This window comes from Nomascus leucogenys, chromosome 13 (assembly GCF_006542625.1).
Source record: "Nomascus leucogenys isolate Asia chromosome 13, Asia_NLE_v1, whole genome shotgun sequence".
Classification (NCBI taxonomy): Eukaryota; Metazoa; Chordata; class Mammalia; order Primates; family Hylobatidae; genus Nomascus; species Nomascus leucogenys.
Window position 1 is genome coordinate 56,222,202 of NC_044393.1, and position 20,726 is coordinate 56,242,927.

The following is a 20,726-nucleotide window of genomic DNA, read 5'->3' on the forward strand; positions in this document are numbered from 1 at the left end:
AGTGGAACAGAATGGAGAACCCAGTAACAGCCCCACTTAAATGCAGTTAACTGATCTTTGACAAAGGAGAAAAGGCAACACAATGAAGTAAAGATAGTCTTTTCAACAAATGGTGCTGGAAAAACTAGACGTCTGAAAAATGAATCTAGAAATGGACATTATATTTTTCACAAAAATTAACTCAAAATAGATCACAGATCTAAATGTAAAACACAAAACTATAAAATTCCTAGGCGATAACATGGGAGAAAATCTAGATGACCTTGGATTTGGTGATAACTTTTTAGATGTGACACCAAAGGCACATCCATGAAAGAAAGATTGATAAGCTGGACTTCATTAAAATTAAGTTTCTTTGCTGCAAAAGACACTGTGAGCAGAATGAAAAGACAGGCTCAGACTGGGAGGAAATATTTGCAAAAGACACAGCTGATAAAGGACTGTTACCCAAAATATACAAAGAACTCAACAGTAGTAAACCATCAGATTTAAAAAACGGACCAAAGATGTTAACAGACACCTCAGTGAAGAAGATATACAAATGGCACACAAGCATATGCACAGATGCTCCACATCACATGTCATCAGGGAAATGCGACTTAAAACAACGAGATGCTACTACACATCTATTAGAATGGCCAAAATTCGGAACACTGACAACACCAAATGCTGGTGAACATAGGTGGTTCAAGAACTCATTGCTGATGAGAATGCAAAATGCAAAATAGTACAGCCACTTCTGAAGATTGTTTAGTGGTGTCTCTTACAACTCAACATACTCTTACCACCCTCTCCAATAGTCATGCTCCTTGGTATTTACCCAAAGGAGTTGAAAACTTAGGTCCACACAGAAACCTTTACACAGATATTTGTAGCAGCTTTATTCAAAATTGCCAAAACTTGGAAGCAACCAAGATGTTGTTCAGTGTGTGAATGGATAAATAAACTGGTACATCTGGACAGTGGACAAATGAGTGATCTAGTTATGAAAAGACATGGAAGACATGGAAGAACCTTAAATGCATAATACTAAGTGAAAGAAGCCAATGTGGAAAGGCTATGTGCTGCATGATTCCAACGATTTAACGTTCTGGAAAAGGCAAAATTATTTGCAAGGCAGCCCTTGTCACTGCTAGACAGCTCTCATTCCTAGGCAGGTCTTTATATTCTGCCAAAATCTCCATGAAACTTCCACCCAACAGTCCCAGTTATGGCCTCTAGAACTACTGATGTCATGGTTTGAACAGAAGATAACTGGTGTATTCTCATATAGGCCTTCTTTTCTGTCACCTAAATGCCTTGTTTCCTGAAATTCCCCCATTGCAGGTTTTCACATTTCTTGATTACCCTTCTTTGAGTGTTCTCTCGCTGCCAGTGACTCCTTTGAAAGACAGATGTCTGAAAATCCCTACATGCCTACAGCAGCAGAGCTTTTTGGTGAATGGATATATGACAGCTTATTTATCCAGTGCCCTGTTGATAAGCTATTAGTTTGTTTCCAGTCTTCTGCTATTGTGATGCAAAGAAAAATGGTGATGCATTTTATAAATACCTGTGTAATAACTTCCTAGAAAAGGAACAGTGAGGTGGAAGATTATGCATATCTGAAATTTTATTAAATTTTGACAAATTGCTTTTTTAGAGTTTGTTCCATTTTACCTTCTCACCGGAAGTCTGTGTGAGAATGCCTCTTTTCCTACACGGTCTCCAACACAGTGTGATATTCTAACATTTGTATCTTTTTGAATCTGGCGAGTGAAAAGTGGCATCTCATTTGGATTTTAATTTGGATTTCTCTTCATTTTGAGAGAAGTTGAGTAACTTTTCATGTTTTTAAGAATCCCCCTTTCTCTTTTCTGGAAGCTTTGCAGATCTTTTATCTTTAATGTTCTAAAAAATACATTATTTCATCCTAGTGTGGGGATTTATGGTCATTGATTGTGCTGGGCACTTGAGTGTGCCCTTTTGGTCTGAAAACCTATGTCCTTTGGGTCTAGAAAATTCATCCTGTATTGTTTGTATTTCTTCCTTTTTGTTTTCTCTGTTACTGTCTCTGGCACTCATTTCTTTTCATCTCTTTCTTTATTGACTTTTTTTGAGGTGTTTGTTTTTAATTTATCTTCTTACTCTTTTATTTACCTTTAAAAAATTGTAATGGTGGATACATGTCTTTATACATTTGTGAAACCCATAGAATGTACAACACCAAGAGCAAACTCTATATTAGAGTCCATAAACTATGGACTTTGAATGATAATGATGTCAGTGTAGATTCATCAGTTGTAACAAATGTGCCACTCTGTTGGAGGATGTTTATCGTGGGGGGAGTCTGTTTATTGTCGGGGAGTCTGTGTCATGTGTTGGGGCAGAGGATATGTGGAGTATGTCTATACTTTCTGATTAATGTTCCTATGAGCTTAAAACTGCTCTAAAAAATTGTATTCTATTTTTTATTTTTGAGACAGAGTCTCACTCTGTTGCCCAGGGTGGAGTGCAGTGGAACAGTCATGGCTCACTGCAGCCTCAACCTCCCAGGCTCAAGCAATCCTCCAATCTCGGCCTCTCCTGAGTAGCTGAGACTACTCATTTTTTTGAGACAGAGTCTCGCTCTGTTGCCAAGCTGGAGCACAGTGGTGTGATTACGGCTCACTGCAGCCTCAACCTCCCAGGCTCAAGCAATCCTCCAATCTCGGCCTCTCCTGAGTAGCTGAGACTACTCATTTTTTTGAGACAGAGTCTCACTCTGTTGCCCAGGCTGGAGCGCAGTGGTGCGATCACGGCTCACGGAAGCCTCAACCTCCCAGGCTTAAGCAGTCCTCCGACCTCAGCCTCCCAAAGTAGCTGAGACGACAAGTGTGCGTCAACATGCCCAGCTTATTTTTTTTGGTAGAGACGGGGTTTTGCCATGTTGCCCAGGCTTCTCTCAAACTCCTGGGCTGAAGCAATCTGCCTGCCTTGGCCTCCCAAAGTGCTGGGATTACAGCCGTGAGCCACTGCGCCCTGCCAAAAAAATCTATTTTAAAGAAAAAAAAATGACAATCATATTTTTAATTTCCAAGCTACCCATTTTTCTCTGATTTGCTCTTTTCCTAACTATCGTATTTTGTTTTTGGTCTCATGAATATAATACCATCTTAAATGTCTCTGCAAAAGCTCTCTACAGTTCCTGAAATATCTATCTCATGTGTTGTCATTTTGCTGTTTATCTTAGTCTTGTAGGCTACCAGGGGAGCAACATAAAGCTGATTTAGAGCTCTGAGTAAGTAGGGCAGGCCTGTCAACCAGTGCACTGTTTAGCTTGAGCTGACAGGGAGCCAGCTGTTACATTGGGGAACCCCTAAGTCCTACCAAATGAAGGTTTTTGTTCTAGGGCACCAGTGTTCACAGTATCTGTTCTAGTTCTAATTTGTTTAGTTTCTCTCTGATCTTTTGTCTGGGAAGAGCTGAGGGTCCACATTTGGCTGCTAGGCATTCTGTATTAGAGTAGAGGGATTTTGAAGGAAGGTGTCAACTATCTCTGCAGGACTTTAAATCAGTCCGCTTGTCTTTAGCTTCGTGTCTCAGTCCCATGCTGGCAGAACCAGATATTACCCACTTTGGAGCCTCCTGGTGCTCCACAAGGTATGTTGGCCCCTCCACACTGCAGTCTCACCTGTGTACTTGGAGCAGCTGTCTCTGCCACGTGTTACTTACCTTCGCCCTGAAACTCTGTCATCCATCAGTTGTCCCTTCCTGTACTCTATACTATTGTAGATTCATATCTTCATATGCCTTGTAACGTTTTCATGCGGTCTCCAAAGGGAGAGAATCACATGTGCTCTGTTATCCTCTTTATCCAGATTATCTTGTTTCTTCAACCTGTGTTTTCCACTTGCATCTTTTTTCCCCTTTGAATCTATCTTCAACTCCTTAGTTTATGTATAATAGTAATTGATTTTGGCATGGGCAGTTAGCATTATACCTTTTGTATGCCCATAAGGAGTCACCTGACCAAGGGCTCAGAGCTAATAAGTAGCAGAACAAATAACCCTCTAAATCTTTAGACTTTCCATTGTATTGTATTATTTCCTCATATCTATTTATTCTGTCTTTTCAAAGTTCTTTGAATTATTCCTGTATTTGTTCTGATTAAGGATTTCTTTCACCACCTACTTTATTCTCATCAGTTTGAAATTTATCCTTGAGCCTTGTCAGTCACACTTTGACAGAATAAAAATTTTACATAGTTTAAATAGTTGTTGAATAATATTTTTGATGTTTCTGACAAATCTGCCCTAGTGAGCTCAGTGGATGCAGCTTGAAGCCAACCTTAATGACAGTGAATAGTGACAGAATATTTGCCACAGTCATTTTTGGTTTACTTTGTTGTTTTTCTTTTTTGTTCTGTTTTGATTTTGGTGCTAAACCAAAAAGAAGATTGGAATCAGGATCTAAATTCACCAAGTATTTAGGTTATCTGTACACAAATTTTAGTGTTGACTAATATAAGGAAGTTTTTAAAAATGGGTATCTTTAAAAGAAATTTGGAATAATTCCTTACTATCCTGATTCTTTTTAGTTGCTAAGATTATATTTCACAAGGTATATGGTGGTTTTGTGGTTAAATTTTCATTTTAAAGTGGCGATAGTTGCAAATATTCTAAAATAGACTAATTATAATTACTTTCATTCAAATACTGAATATGAGAGTATATAATCATCTTATTTGTATGTGGTAAGAGACTACTGTGTATTTTTCTGACAACATTTAATGGTAGTTATGATATTTCCATTTCTTTGGACTTGTTCACAGAAATATGACTGTGGTTACTTAAGAAAACATGTTCTAGATAAAGATTATATCCCATCTTTTTTAAAAATAGGAGCAGATGTCTCAAGTATTAGATGCCATGTTTGAAAAATTGGTCAAAGATGGGGAGCATGTAATTGATCAAGGTGACGATGGTGACAACTTTTATGTAATTGATAGGTAAGTTTTGCCCAACCTTACTATTGAAATTTAAAGAAGCTTCTGTGTAAAATCTCAACCATTATTATGGCAACTGACAGGTTAATATAGGATAGTTGTTATTGCCGCTACTCTTATTACTACATAATAGGCACTGTAAACCTGTTGTGAGTACATGCAGTGAAACCACAGTGGATCATGAAAAGAGACATAGTTTATAGAGGAACTAATGACTTTTGGTTAGTCTAATCTGTAAATGTTAGTCATTTAACGTGAGCATCTTCATTTGCTAAATTCTAATTGAGAGATATTGTGTAGTAGTATTAGTATGTACTAGATGCCTATTACAGTGAGAACAGCAGTATAATATAGTATCTAAGATGTTAATTCACAGTAGACCTCAATTGGTATTTCTTAAAAGGTTCTTTTTTTATAAACTATATAAAACATGCTCATGGTTTAAAAAATTCAAAATTGGCAGAGTGTGGTGGCTCAGGCCTGCAGTCTCAGCACTTTGGGAAGCCAAGGCCAGTGGATCACTTGAGGTCAGGAGTTCAAGACCAGCCTGACCAACATGGTGAAACCCCGTCTCTACTAAATACAAGAAAAATTAGCCAGGCGTCGTGGTGCACACCTGTAATCCCAGCTACTTGGGAGGCTGAGGCAGGAGAATTGCTTGAACCCGGCAGGTGGAGGTTACAGTGAGCCGATATTGCGCCATTTGCACTACAGCCTGGGCAACAAGAGTGAAACTCCATCTTAAATAATAACAATAAATAAAAAAATAGAAAATGCAAATATTTCACAGGGGGATAAGGTGAAAAGTCTTTCTTCCTACTGCTTTAACATCATCCAGTCCATATAGTAAGTAGTTTGGGCATCCTTCCAAGAATTGTATATTATTATATTTGTCTTAAAAAAAACTGTAATTATTTAAAGAAGTCTTGGATTTATGTTGAAAATCTGTTTTCAGGAAATTTAAGTTGTGCTTTACCTCATCATAGAACAATGTGTCTTATGCAATAGATGAATCCTGAAATCGAACAGCAGAGCAGCCTGAGCTGAGTCCTTATTTCTTCACTTTTGTAAAACAATGATAAGTGGTCATGAGACAATTGGCATCCCTGACCCCTCCCCTTGTGTGTGGAACGCATGTCGTCTCCCAGCCTGACTTAATGGGTTATGTTTGGTTTGCTCTCTGGGCTGGGTTGTGTTCACTTCAAAGGTCTTGGTGAAAATGACCTGTTTGGTCTCCCGAAGCCTCATTTCGTTATTTTGGCTCTGTGGGTGATATCTTTCATGCGTCAGTCACGCATGCTGTTTCAATCAAGAGTTTTCACTGATTCTCCCATTCCCTCATCCCTAATGCCTGGTGACCTGCGGCTGAAGCACTAGCCAGGATTTTAGAATAGAATAAACCAGTTATCTATATGTGAATCAAAGTAATGATTTTTATATCACTAATAGCTTTCATCAGTGAAGCACCTCAGAAATGCACCTAAGTGTGTTTAATTGTAGAGGTGTATGAGAAACCCTAACCCTCTACGATCTTAATCATTTAGTGGGGATTTTTGACTTTCAAAAGTGCCTTACATTTGTATATAGTCTATTCCCTTTTCAGTTAGATAGTCACCCATTTGGTAGATGAAAACATGCAGGCACACAGAAGTGACAGCACTTGGTTCAGATCACCCAAATGACTGGCATAGAGCCAACTCCACAGCCAGGTCTCCTGCCCTGTTCATGCTCTTTCTGGGGGTTCTTGCCTGCCGGAGGCCTTACATTATCAGAGAAGAAATCTGTGTGAAAAAACAGCCCAAGGTTTTTTTTTTTTTAAAAAACAGTCTTGCTCTGTTGCCCAGGCTAGAGTGCAGTGGTGCGATCTCAGCCCACTGCAACCTCTGCCTCCCAGTTTCAAGCGATTCTCCTGCCTCAGCCTGCAGAGTAGCTGGGACTACAGGTACCCGCCACCACACCCAGCTAATTTTTGTATTTTCAGTAGAGACGAGGTATCACCATGTTGGTCGGGCTGGTCTCGAATTCCTGACTTCAGGTGATCCGCCTGCCTTGGCTTCCCAAAGTGGTGGGGATGCAAGTGTAAGTCAATGTGCCTGGCCTAGCCTGCGGTATTTTAACAGACTTTAGACTGATGTGATTTCAACTGGACTGGTAGCTCATTTTACTTCTCCTCAGCACATTTGGCTTTGTTTTACCCTATTCAAAGTAGCGAGTGTAGAGAACAGTTTCAGCGCAAAAGTATAAATAGTGTAAATCGAAGAGTTTAATCTGTATAGCATTGCTATTCTGAAAATCTGAAATGCTCCAAACTGCAAAGCATTTTGAGCATCAACATGATGGCATAAGTGGAAATTCCACACCTGACCTCATGTGATGGTTTACAGTCAAAATGCAGGCACACAACAGCTTATTCAGCATCCCAGAAGGGGTTAGTGTGCAATGTACAGTAACTTTAATCAGAATACAGCATTGTAGGTGGAGACTGCAAGCCTGCCATTGTTTGTGGTTGCTGTTGTTTGGCAGCCAGTGCAGGTATTCTGGGGATGCTACTGTGCTGCTTAGTTGCCCCAAACACATTATTTTTTACTGTATTAATGGTATGTCATATTTTTTACTGTTAGGTATTTATGTGTGAATACAAGTAAAAAATGATGGCTTATTGGTAGCATATAAATTCAGAGTCAGGAATGATGGTAATGCTAAACAACCACAGATTGTCCACCTGGGTGGCTGAGATAATGACACCTTTGATTTCTGATGGTTCAGTGTACACAAATTTGGTTTCATGCACAAAATTACTTAAAATATTAAATAAAATTATCCTCAGGCTGTGTGTATAAGGTATATAGGAAACAATTTTGTATTTAGATTTGGGTCTCATTCCCAAGATACCTCATTCTATATATGCAAATATTCTAAAATCTGAAAATGTGTAAAATCTATAACACTTCTGGTCCCAAGAATTTTGGATGAGGGAAACTCAGCCTGTACTTGAAAAATGATTATCCGTGGGACAAATTCTAGGAGTTTCCCTTGAAACAGTCATTCTATCCATGAATTACATTGAAAACCAATTCTTTTATTTATTTATTTATTTATTTATTTTTGAGATGGAGTCTCACTCTTGTTGCCCAGGCTGGAGTGCAGTGGCGCGATCTCAGCTCGCTGTACCCTCTGCCCTCCTGGGTTCAAGCGATTCTCCTGCCTCAGCCTCCCGAGTAGCTGGGATTAACAGGTGTCTCCCACCACGCCCGGCTAATTTTTTTGTATTTTTAGTAGAGACGGGGTTTCACCATGCTGGCCAGGCTGGTCTCAAACTCCTGACCTTGTGAGCTGCCCGCCTCAGCCTCCCAAAGTGCTGGGATTACAGGCGTGAGCCACTGCGCCTGGCCACGAAAACCAATTATTTTCTTACTTAATAATATCTACTGTCTGTCATGTTTCTGCTGTTATTGCTTCTTTATTATTAATCCTTTCCTTTCTTTTTTGGAGGGGCAGGGAGTGTGTCTCACTTTCTTGCCTAGGCTGGAGTGCAGTGGCGCAGTCACAGCTCACTGCAGCCTTGAACTCCTGGGCCCAAGCAGTCCTCTTGCCTCAGCCTCCAAGTAGCTAGGAGTACAGGCATGTGCCACCATACTTGACTAATTTTTTGGTTTTTTGTAGAGACAGAGTCTTGCTATGTTGCCCAGGCTGGTCTTGAACTCCTGGCTTCAAATGATCCTCCCACCTTGGCCTCCCAAAGCATTGGAATTACAGGCATGAGGTACCAGGCCTGGCCCATAATAATTTTCTAATGTTAAAAGCCACTTTAAAAAATTTTTTTTAGCAGCACATCCCCACCCTTTGTCTTTGTTAGGGTTTAGTCGACGGAATAAAGCCAAAGAATTTTTTCTATCTGCCCTCACAGGTGCAAGCCTTGAAAGCATGTTCTCTGATAAAATACAGTATGTGGAAAGTCAGTCATCCACACGAAGAATGCAGTTTACGTGAAAATAGGGTCTGGGTAATATGAAGTGCAGTGAGTGACATGCAAACTGAACCTTATTTGCCTAGAAAAAGAACCCCAGTTAAAAGATAAGCACCAAAAAACTATAAAAAGACCAGAGTTAGATATCTAGTCTGAATTTCTACTTTTTAACTTTAGAATGGGGGTTGATCTAAAGTAAAGGGCCAGAGAGTAAATATTTTCGGCTTTGCAGGCCAATATGTTCTCTGTTGTAACTACTCAACTCTGCAGTTGTAGCATAAAACCAGCCATAGATAACACATAAACAAACAAGAGTGTTTACATTGCAGTGAAACTTTATTTACAAAAGCAGATAGCCAGTTTGTGGGCTATAGTTTGCCAACCTCTGCTATAGATTATAAAGGACCCTAGTAAGTTTTGTAGAGTAGTGGCTAACCAAATTGCTATAGCTAGATTCTTTTTAAAAAGTTATTTTCTTCTGATCACAAAAGTAATAATATGTTCATGTTACAAACAGAAACTCTTAAATTAGATAGCCAATGTGCCTAGAATCCCTCACTATTCTTATGCTCTTAGATAACTACAGTCAGTGGTTTGATAAATGTTTCTTCAGATGATTTTCTTTCTTTTTTTTTAAGGTTAATTTTTTTTAGAGATGGGATCTTGCTATGTTGCCCAGGCTGGTCTTGAACTCCTAGGCTCAAGTGATCCTCCTACCTTGGACTTCCAAATTGCTGGAATTACAGGTGTAAGTAAGCCACCACACCCAGCCTCTTCAGATGATTTTTTTTTTTTTTTTTTTTGAGATGGAGTTTTGCTCTTGTCACCCAGGCTGGAGTGCAATGGCACAATCTTGCCTCACTGCAACCTCTGTCTCCCAGGTTCAAGCGATTCTCCTGCCTCAGCCTCCCGAGTAGCTGAGATTATGGGATCCCACCATCACACCTGGCTAATACTTTGTATTTTTAGTAGAGACAGGGTTTCACCATGTTGGCCAGGCTGGTCTCAAACTCCTAACCTCAGGTGATCCGCCTGCCTCAGCCTCCCAAAGTGCTGTGATTACAGGCGTGAGGCCCGGCCTCTCCAAATGGTTTTTTATGCATATACTATTTGGTTGTAGTCTTTAGTTACAGTTTTATCATTCGTTGTTCCAAATTTTTATTGTTTAGTCCCATTTTTCCCAGCAGGCACATGGTCTGGAACAGATGGCACAGATTGATTCCCCTTTATTGTCATCAGAGGGGATAAACAGGCTGGAAATAAGATTTTTATTTCACAGGGCTCTTTTCTGAAATAATGTTTTATTTTAATGAGATTTTATTTGAATTAACCTCCAATCTACATATGTCCAACAGAGGCACATTTGATATTTATGTGAAATGTGATGGTGTTGGAAGATGTGTTGGTAACTATGATAATCGTGGGAGTTTCGGTGAACTGGCCTTAATGTATAATACACCCAGAGCAGCTACAATCACTGCTACCTCTCCTGGTGCTCTGTGGGGTTTGGTGAGTAAAATATTTATTTGACCTGAATGTTATGATTTGTAGCAATTGCTATGACAGTGTTACAAATTGCCACATGTAGTATTTTAATTTAAAGATCATCAGTCATCAGGTAATTTATTAAGCAGCCACTGAATGCTGAACTGTAGGGCACTAAGACTGCACTAAGTCAGATCCTCATGTCATTGCCCCCACTCCTCCAGTCCAGTCAGGAGCTTGGGACCTGGTGGCCCAGGAAAGACACTCAGATTCCAAATGCTCCTGTCTTACCCACTCTTAGAAAATAACCAGCCATACAAACACAGCCTTCAGTACTTTTTCTCAGATAGCTTTCTGAGGTAAGTATTATAATCTGATTAAGTGGTGGCTCCCAGAGTGTGGTCCCCTGAACACTGGCAGCTGTATCACTTGGGAACTTTTTAGAAATGCCCATTCTGGGGCCTCACCCACTGATTCTGACCTACTGCATCAGAAATTCGGAGTTTGAGAAACCGGTATAAAAGGATGCTCTTGGTGCTATAAATTGATTGGTAACTACTCTGCATTTAAAAGCAGATGTGTAGGGAAAAAATGCTTGGTGGCTGTGCCCATGTGCCCCACATCAGAATTACCTGGAGTATTTTTTAAAAATCCTCTTACCTAGCCGGGCGCGGTGGCTCAAGCCTGTAATCCCAGCACTTTGGGAGGCCGAGGCGGGCGGATCACGAGGTCAGGAGATCGAGACCACGGTGAAACCCCATCTCTACAAAAAATACAAAAAATTAGCCGGGCGCGGTGGCGGGCGCCTGTAGTCCCAGCTACTCAGGAGGCTGAGGCAGGAGAATGGCATGAACCCAGGAGGCGGAGCTTGCAGTGAGCTGCGATTGCGCCACTGCACTCCAGCCTGGGCGACAGAGCGAGACTCTGTCTCAAAAAAAAAAAAAAAGAAAATCCTCTTACCTAGACCTCACCGCAGGCAAATTGATCAGAATCTTCAGCACTGGGACCTGAGCATTAGTACTTTTAAATATATTTCTTAATGTGGTATTCCCGCAAGGCTTAAAAGCTGGTTTAAAGATACATTCGGGCAATATTTTCACATATGATAGGATGCAAATTATTAGGCACTGCTGAAGCTGCTTCTGGAGGATTGTATTTAAGGTGGTGATTCTCAAACTTTAATATGCTTACAAATCACCTGGGAATCCAGTTAAAATGCAGATTCTGATTCAGTTGTTCTGGGGTGAGGCCCATGATTTTTGCATTTCTCATCAGCTCCCAGGAGATGGCAGTACTGCCTGATGTCAGGCCAAACTTTGAACAGCATAGATTTAGGGAAATGTGTACAGTATATGTATTTTCTTTTAACATTGTTGAAAATAGCCTACCCACTAGTTTTGACATGCATTTATTGGGTTATTTCTCTCAAATCTTTTTGTGGAAAGAGAAGAGGTTGAAGTAAATAAGAAGTCTGTTAACAGTCTCATTTCCAAGGACTACTGTATATAGCATTACAGAAGTCACACATTATTTAGTCACAGTTCAGTATTTGACTCTGAAGTCAATTCAGCTGATAAAAATATCTCTTGATCGAAGAGACGACATTTTACATTTCTTTTAATTGGAACCAGTTATTATATACTTATTTAAAAATGTGATGAGTCACTTTTTTAAGGTTCAGAAGAAAAGCTGAATTGTCTCAGGGAAAAGGAAACATCATCTGAAGTGTTTTAAGAACTGTCAGCGATTTGAATACCCAAAGTCAGCAAAGAAAAAACTTCAAACCAGGACAGTCCTTCACCCACAGAAGTGTTTGTTTGCCTGTCGTTAAAGTGGTGGGATAAATCTAGCATCTGCCATGACCTGTTTTATTCAGGAAGGTTTAGTTTTCAAATGTAGTCATTCCAGTGGGGTTGCCATTCAGATTCAGATTGTCAGATTGTCACACAGTGAGGAAACTGCCTCCTTGCACATCTTCAGAATAAGATCAACTATTTTATAGGTTGGCCTCTTTGAATACTGATAGTTTTTAGCCCTTGTAGAAACCTTAATGGGGTATAAAAGACCCAGAATTTCCTAGTGCACATACTACTTAAGTTTCTAAGATAGGATTAAGCATTTCCAGAGATTTTTAGTAGTCTATACATGTTATTAAATTTTATAAAAATGGGCAGTTTGTGATAATCCTCCTGACATATAATAGCTTTCTAAAAAAGTTAGAATAATTAACATAATTACTTAGTATTTCAAGCCTACTTTTTAAGAGTGATTTGACTAACTATAATAACTCCTTCTCAGGGAGAGTCGAGTAGAAAATAAATTTTTCTTTTAAGGTCAACAGACTGGAGGTCTGCCTTATAAATACAGGTGTGTAAAGATAAGCATAAAAAGCCCAAGAGAAAAGTCCATTGCAGAACAGTCTCACTCTGTAAATAATATTTGGTCACTGTTAGCCTTAGGGCTAACATGATCTACGTGACTGTACTGATGATTTGGAAAGGTGATTTTTGAAATGGCTTCAGGATGAAAGTATTCGAAATTCTGGACTTTATGTGTCACAGTGGGTGTGAAGAGATAGGTTACTAATGGAAAATTCTTTCTGAGAGATATAACTGATTATGATTAGTTTCTAAATCGTTAAGCTATTTTGAGTCTTCTCTGTTTTGCAATAAACGCTGTCCATGCAATGGTGTTATACCTGATTTCCAAACCTGATTATATATCAGAATCACTTTGGGGGCATTTATGAAATACAGATTATTGAGCCCTACATGCAGAGATCTTGAGTCATTACGGTCTGGTGTCTCAGAAATCTTTTTCAATACTATAGCTTATTCTGATGCAGAGCCAGGCTTGGAAATAATTTCAATATTTGTGCTAATTATCTTGTAAAATTTTCTTTTAAAAAAAGTATTAGGAGTAAAACAAGTACAAATTATAGCCAATACCAAATTGGGAAACAAGATGTTTAATTTCCTAGTGTCTTAGTCCTTTTGGGCTACTATGACAGACTGTTACAGAATGGGTGGCTTAAGCAACAAACATTTATTTCCCATGGTCTGGACACTGGGAAGTCCAAGATCAAGGCACCAGAAGATTCGGTGTCTGGTGAGGGCTTGTTTTCTTGTTTAACAGACAGCGTCTTCTCCTTGTGTTCTCACGTGGTGGAAGGGGCAAGGGAGCTCATTGGGATCTCCTTTATAAGGACATTAATCCCATTCGTGAGGGCTTCACCCTCACGACCTAACCATCTTCCAAAGGCTCCACCACCTCATACTATCCTGGGTGATTAGGATTTCAACAGAGGGATTTTAGAGTGATAGAAACGTTCGGTTGCAGTCCATCACACCTACAGACTTTCATCTATACTGGCATTTTTCTCCATTGCACTAGTTCATTTAAATTCAGCCTTCTTACGTTGGCATAAGAAAGAATGAATAAGACCTAGTGTTTGGTACCACAATAGGGTGACCATAGTCAATAATAAAATTGTATATTTTTAAATAAATGTAATTGGATTTTTTGTAACTCAAAGGATAGATGCTTGAGGGGGCAGATACCCCATTCTCTATGATGTGCGTATTTCATGTTGCATGCCTGTATGAAAACATCTCATGTACCCCATAAATATACACCTACTGTGTACCCACAAAAATTAAAAATAAAAGTAAAAAAAAATATTGAAATGTTGGCATAGTAATTTATTAAATAATATATCCCAATTTTTACTTTATTAAAATGGTGTAATTGTTTATTAATGAATGCCAAGCTAACATGATTATTGAGGCTTTTATTAAAGAATTAAAATACTTTATGAGAAATTATTTAAAATAAAATTTTGGCCGGGCGCGGTGGCTCACGCTTGTAATCCCAGCACTTTGGGAGGCCGAAGCAGGTGGATCACGAGGTCAGGAGATTGAGACCACGATGAAACCCCGTCTCTACTAAAAATGCAAAAAATTAGCCGGGCGTGGTGGCAGGTGCCTGTAGTCCCAGCTACTCAGGAGGCTGAGGCAGGAGAATGGCGTGAACCCGGGAGGCGGAGCTTGCAGTGAGCTGAGATTGCACCACTGCACTCCGGCCTGGGTGATGGAGCGAGACTCCGTCTCAAAAAAAAAAAAAAATTTTTTTTAGGAAAATATTTTTTTGAGCTGTATCCTTAAAATTTTTACTAGTTCTTCAACTGAGTTCTGTATCTTTGAGGGCATGATAATATAAACAGGAACATTTTAGACTGTGAACATGGTAAACACTGGAATTAGATCTTACTCAAAAACATAGTTGTAGTTTCTCTGTGCCTTCACATTAAAAAAAATTTTTTTTATGAGTACATATTATGTGTATATATTTACAGGGTACATAAGCTATTTTGATAACAGCATACAGTGTATAATGATCACATCAGGGTAAATGGAGTAGCCATCACTTTAAGCATTTATAATTTCTTTGGGCATACCTCCACATTTTTAACAAGAAAATTTTGACAATGTGGATATGAAAAAGAACGTAGAGTACATAACACAGAGTAAAAGAACACAGTGCTAGTATACATTTTTAAAAATGCTGTGACAGCGCCTCCTTGCGGGCAAAGCCCAACGTGTTGATCAGATTTCTGTTATGTATAAAAGTCAACAGTTGCTTCCTTAAAAAAAAAAATGAAAACAGTATTTTATGTGGTTCTGTATTACATTTTGTGCTTGACGAAATAAAAATATCAAATGAGTTGCATTAAAAGTATAATGATGTTAATCTTTTATTTCAGAATCTTCAATCGTTATTTCTTGTAGGGAATAAAATAAAACTATTTGTATAGCTTTACCCCCATAAAATTTACCCTTTAACTGTTCTGCCTGTAGGACAGGGTAACCTTCAGGAGAATAATTGTGAAAAACAATGCCAAAAAGAGAAAAATGTATGAAAGCTTTATTGAGTCACTGCCATTCCTTAAATCTTTGGAGGTGAGTATATGTTTGTGCTTTTATTTTGCTTTAAAAGTTTCTGTTTTGCTAGCAATATTTAGTTCTATAGAAAAATTTCTTTGAATAAAAAAATCTATCCATGTTTTTATTTGAAAAGATTAAATGGTAGTGCTAATTTTTATAACTCATTGTTTCTTCTGCTATCTATAATTTCATTTGTTTTGTTATTTGAAAGTAATACATTCCTACACAGCATCCATAGCAAATTTATATGTGGTCTTTATCTAATAGCAGACTTAATACAATCACATAGATGTAGACAAGAGTCACTAGTTGTAACTTTACAGTGAGGCGTTCTCTAGATATAGAATGTCCTCTGTGGCCTCTGCCTCTCAATCACCTTTGCTGTTTATTCCTCTTTTCTTCTCCTCTTAAAACTGGCATTCCAGGCCTCTGTCCTTGGCCTCTTCTCTTTTCAGGATACACTTATTCACTTGGTGAACATGTGGAATTGCATGGCCTTAAATACAGATGTCCCTTGACTTACTATGGGGTTACCTTACAAATAAACCCATTGTGAGTTGAAAATATCATAAATAGAAAATGTATTTAATACACCTGAACTACGGAACGTTCTAGCTCAGCCTAGCCTACCTGAAACATGCTTAGGACGCTCACATCAGCCTACAGTTGGGAACAGTCACCTGGCAGCACAGTGAGAGCATGGGTTGTTCACCTCATTGTGGTGAGGCTGGCTGGGCGTTGTGGCTCTCTGCCTGGCATTGTACTGCATATCGCTAGCCTGGGAGAAGATCGAAACTCAAAATTAGAAGTATAGTTTATATCGCTTTCAAACAACTGTAAGGTTGAAAAATCATTAATCGAGCCATTGTAAGTCAGGGACCATCTGTACTGTCCATATATTGATGCTTCTTAAAATTGATATCACTGGGCAAGGCCCCTCCCTTGAAGGTCAGACTTACTTATCCAACTGCAAATGTAAGATCTCCTCTTAGATGTCTAATAGACATCTCAAACCTAATATGTCCCAAATCTACTCCTTTTCCCTTTCCCCGCAGATGGCAACATATCCTTCCAGTGTCTCAGGCCAGAAATCTTCGAATTAGCACTGACTCATCTGAACCACCATCACCTCTTGCCTGGCTAATTGCAGAATAACCTTTTAAAATCCCTGGTTGTGGCACTGCTCTGTTTAAGCTCCTCCTCACATGGCCTCTAAGGCTCTGTACAGTCTTTCCCATTCCCCCACCCATTTTCCCCAACCTCATTTCCTACTGCTCCACACTCATCATCTCTCTGTTGACACATCAGTTTCTTGCCACTCCCCAAACACACCTGTCCCACACCCACTTCGGGGTCTTCGTACCTGCTGTCTGTCTGGAATGTCTTCCTGCACAGCTGCAGGGCTCCTTCATTTCTCAGCCCAGATGTCTTTTCAATGAGACCAGCTCTTAGGTTTTTATCTTTGAAGGTAGAGACTTATGAGAGAGAGAGAGTAGGTTGTTGTTACTCTAAAAACTCAACTTCATTTTCCATACTTTATCATTAAATGCTTTTCTATTTCACACTCTCATGTTTGAAGTATTTTGAGAGTAATTAAAGACAGGTATATATATATATATACCCATAACATCTTATAAAATGGCAAGTGTCAAAACAGCAGTGCTTCTCCTTTTGAATGTCTCTGTTGGATTATCAGCTTACACCTGGTAGAAATTTTGTCCACATCACACAGTGCGTGGTAGACAGCTGATCTTTTCCAGCAGCATATTTCTTTAAATAAAAGTAGATCAGGGATTGGAAATCTGGTGCCTTCAGAGCTAGGCAGGTAACACAGAGAAGAAAACCAAGCCAGGAAGGGACTTTGGCAGATGGGAGAATGTGTATTTCACTAAAGAAACAGCTGCTATCCCACCATAGTTTTATTGTTGCCATGTGGAAATATGGGCTACGTGATGCTGATTTTTCAAGAGAAGCTGGAGATTCAATTTTTTTTTCCTTTTAATTACATTTGTTTTAAAGGAAGGGATCCAGTTTCAGCTTTCTACATATGGCTAGGAGATTCAATTTTTATGAAAAATTATTTTAAAATGCTGGCTGGTAATTCATACAACAAACACATATACAACCTACACACTGCTCGATTTATTTGGCCTGTAGGCTACCAGTTTTTTATTTCTGAAATAGATAAGCTTAGCTAGTTAATTTGTTTCTATTTGATATCATCTTTCTTTCTTTGTAGTTTTCTGAACGCCTGAAAGTAGTAGATGTGATAGGCACCAAAGTATACAACGATGGAGAACAAATCATTGCTCAGGTATGATATTTTAAAATGTAATTCAGTTTAGGGTTATATTCCAAAAGGTTTGTGTAGTGGTAGATCTTGATAAACTTTTCATGTTTCTAAAATTAGTATGCAGTGATGGGTTAAATAAATATTACTTCTACCAAATGACCTGTTAAAAATGGTTTCATTTATAGTCATTACTCTATTGAATATTTTTGTTTATGTAATTAACTCCTAATGAATATGTATTAAACCATCAAATGGTTTTCTGCATCATTGTAGTCATTTATAAGAGGAAAAAACAGGCGAATGTTCCATGACATTAATGAGGACCCAGAAAGTACACTGGAAAATTCTATAGAGTTTTGCATGATCAGTTCATGATGAAAATTCCTGAGGCTGCTCCTTGATAAAATTCACCAAGAAAGGAACACACTGCAACATATACTGTTTTGGCTTCCAAGACTACATGTGGGTCAACATGTTATTTAATGCCTAATACTTTTCTAAGATCCCGGCTGGAACCAATAATATTAGATACCTGGGTTGGAGTAGGGCTACCAAAAGTAGAATTTGTGAAGACTGTTGAAGTTCACAGGTAAAGCATGCAGATGATAGTACCTTGTTTCCTAGTTATATTTTTGAAGCACTAAGCAAATGATTAAGATGGATTTTTAATAGATTCTGTAATTTTTGTATCACAGCCTTATATTGTTTTGTGCTGTTTATCTGAAATGCAGTCTCTTCCTTTATATGGGAAACAAGATTCAAGGTCTTTGAGACTGAGAAAAAGAGAATTGTTTTAGAAGACAAACACATAAGTAAATCTTTCAATCAACACCCCTCTCCCATTGCTGAGTGTGTGTGTGTGTGTGTGTGTGTATGTGTGTGTTAGAGCAGTCAGGGATTGGGAAGAAATGGAGTCAAGCAAGGTTAAAGTTCTACTATATAAACTGGCAAATAACAAAGCAAAGAGCATGTTTTAAATGATTTTTTAAAGGTTTTATTTTGAAATAATTATAGATTCACAGGAAGTTGCAAAAATAGTTTTGAGAGGTCCCGTGTATTCTTCACCCAGTTTCTCCTAATGCGTCTTGCATCACTATTAATAACAATATCAAAACTAGGAAAATGACATTGGCATAATTCACAGACCATATTGTTTTCACCAGTTTTACATACACTTAGAGCATGCTTTAAAAATAGTTAAAAATTACTCGGCAGTTAATAGACCTATTATGATTCAGAACACTTGAAAACTTAATATGAAGCTTTTATGAAAACCTGATACAAGAATAAGGGAAGGGAGATATGCTGTACTTAGGGTTTATTAAGGATATTCTTACATATTTGTTGTCTTTAAAGCATTTATAAATATACATATATACGCACTATATTCTAAAAATCTAAATTCAGCATTTTTGTGATAGAATCAGATGCTAAACAACTTGAATTTGTATTAAGGAGTTTTGAAATATCTTAAGTTTTTCCAGAATCACTTTGAGAGGCTTAGAAAAGTCAATGTCTGTATTATTATCTTCCATATTGTATTGTTTAATTCAGACTGCATCATCGGAGATCAAGGCAGAGTTCATTAAGAAACAAAAGCAAGAAAGAACAGGTATATGGGTAGAAATAGCAACACTTCTCTTTTAGAAGTCCTTCCAAAGCCTTGAAATGGAATGTCAGTAGGCTAGCATGTCAGAGTTTGGTCCTCAGTTGACTGTAGTGAAAATGTCAAGGCCCACATCTGCTGCTTCCAGCTCCATTTGGGTGCTTTCTGCTCTTTGCAAGTTAATGGGTTATCTTGGGTCACCACACCAATGCTTGTGATGTTAGGATGACGCAGGGTGCATGTCTCGGCACTTCCTCAGGAACACAGGATCCACAGACATGTTTCTGCCAACTAAGGGGACGCTGCTGGCATACACAGCAGTGTTGCCATTTCCAACTATGTATGCTGTTACCTAGGCTGAAATTTGGGTGAAATTCTTACCCCAGTGTTGTCACATTTTCTTGATTTTTAGCAGAAATATGGCGGTAGAGAATATATTATTTCAAGGCCAGGCACAGCGGCTCACGCCTGTAATCCCAGCACCTTGGGAAGCTGAGGCAGGTAGATCACATCGAGGTCAGGAGTTTGAGACCTGCCTGGCCAACATGGTGAAACCCCATCTCTAATAAAAATACAAAAAAATAAATAACTAAATGCGGGTTCTAGATCCCTGAGGAATTGCCACACTGTCCTCCAAAATGGTTGAACCAACCTACATTCCCACCAACAGTGCAAAAGTGTTCCTATTTTTCCACAGCCTCACCAGCATCTATTGTTGCTTGTCTTTTTAATAATTGCCATTCTGATTGGCGTGAGATGGTATCTCATTATGGTTTTGATTTGCATTTCTCTAATGATCAGTAATGATCTTCTTTTATGGCTGCATAAATATCTTCTTTTTAGAAGCGTCCGTTCATATCCTTTGCCCACTTTTTGATGGCAGAAATACCATTTGACCCAGAAATCCCATTACTGGGTATATACCCAAAGGAATATAAATCATTCTGCTATAAAGACACATGCACACATATGTTTATTGCAGCAGTATTTACAATAACAAAGACATTGAACCAACCCAAATGCCCATCAGTGATAGACTGGATAAAGAAAATGTGGTACATATATACCATGGAGTACTGTGCAGCAATAAAAAAGAATGAGATCATGTCCTTTGCAGGACATAGATGAAGCTGGAAGCCATCATTCTCAGCAGACTAACACAGGAGTAGAAAACTAAACACCGAATGTTCTCACTCATAAGTGGGAGTTGAACAATGAGAACACATGGACACAGGGAGGGGAACATCACACACCGGGGCCTGTCACGGGGTGGGGAGTGAAGGTAGGGAGAGTATTAGGACAGATACCTAATGCATGCGGGGCTTCAAACCAAATGACAGGTCGATAGGTATAGCAAACCGCCATGGCACATGTATACCTGTGTAACAAACCTGCATGTTCTCCACATGTATCCCTGATTTAAAGTAAAATTTTTAAAAAAGGAAAAAAAATTAGCTGGGTGTGGT

The 20,726-nt window shown here is 38.8% G+C and overlaps 1 protein-coding gene across 1 annotated transcript in view; it reads left to right on the plus strand.

Moving 5' to 3' along the window:
- PRKAR2B (protein kinase cAMP-dependent type II regulatory subunit beta) overlaps positions 1–20,726 on the plus strand; it is a 119,652-nt gene that overhangs the window by 93,459 nt on the left and 5,467 nt on the right. Inside the window, exons 5-8 of the mRNA XM_030825933.1 lie at positions 4,863–4,969; positions 10,289–10,442; positions 15,275–15,376; positions 17,601–17,675. Coding sequence (XP_030681793.1) covers positions 4,863–4,969; positions 10,289–10,442; positions 15,275–15,376; positions 17,601–17,675 — 438 coding nt within the window. The remainder of the gene's footprint in view (positions 1–4,862; positions 4,970–10,288; positions 10,443–15,274; positions 15,377–17,600; positions 17,676–20,726) is intronic.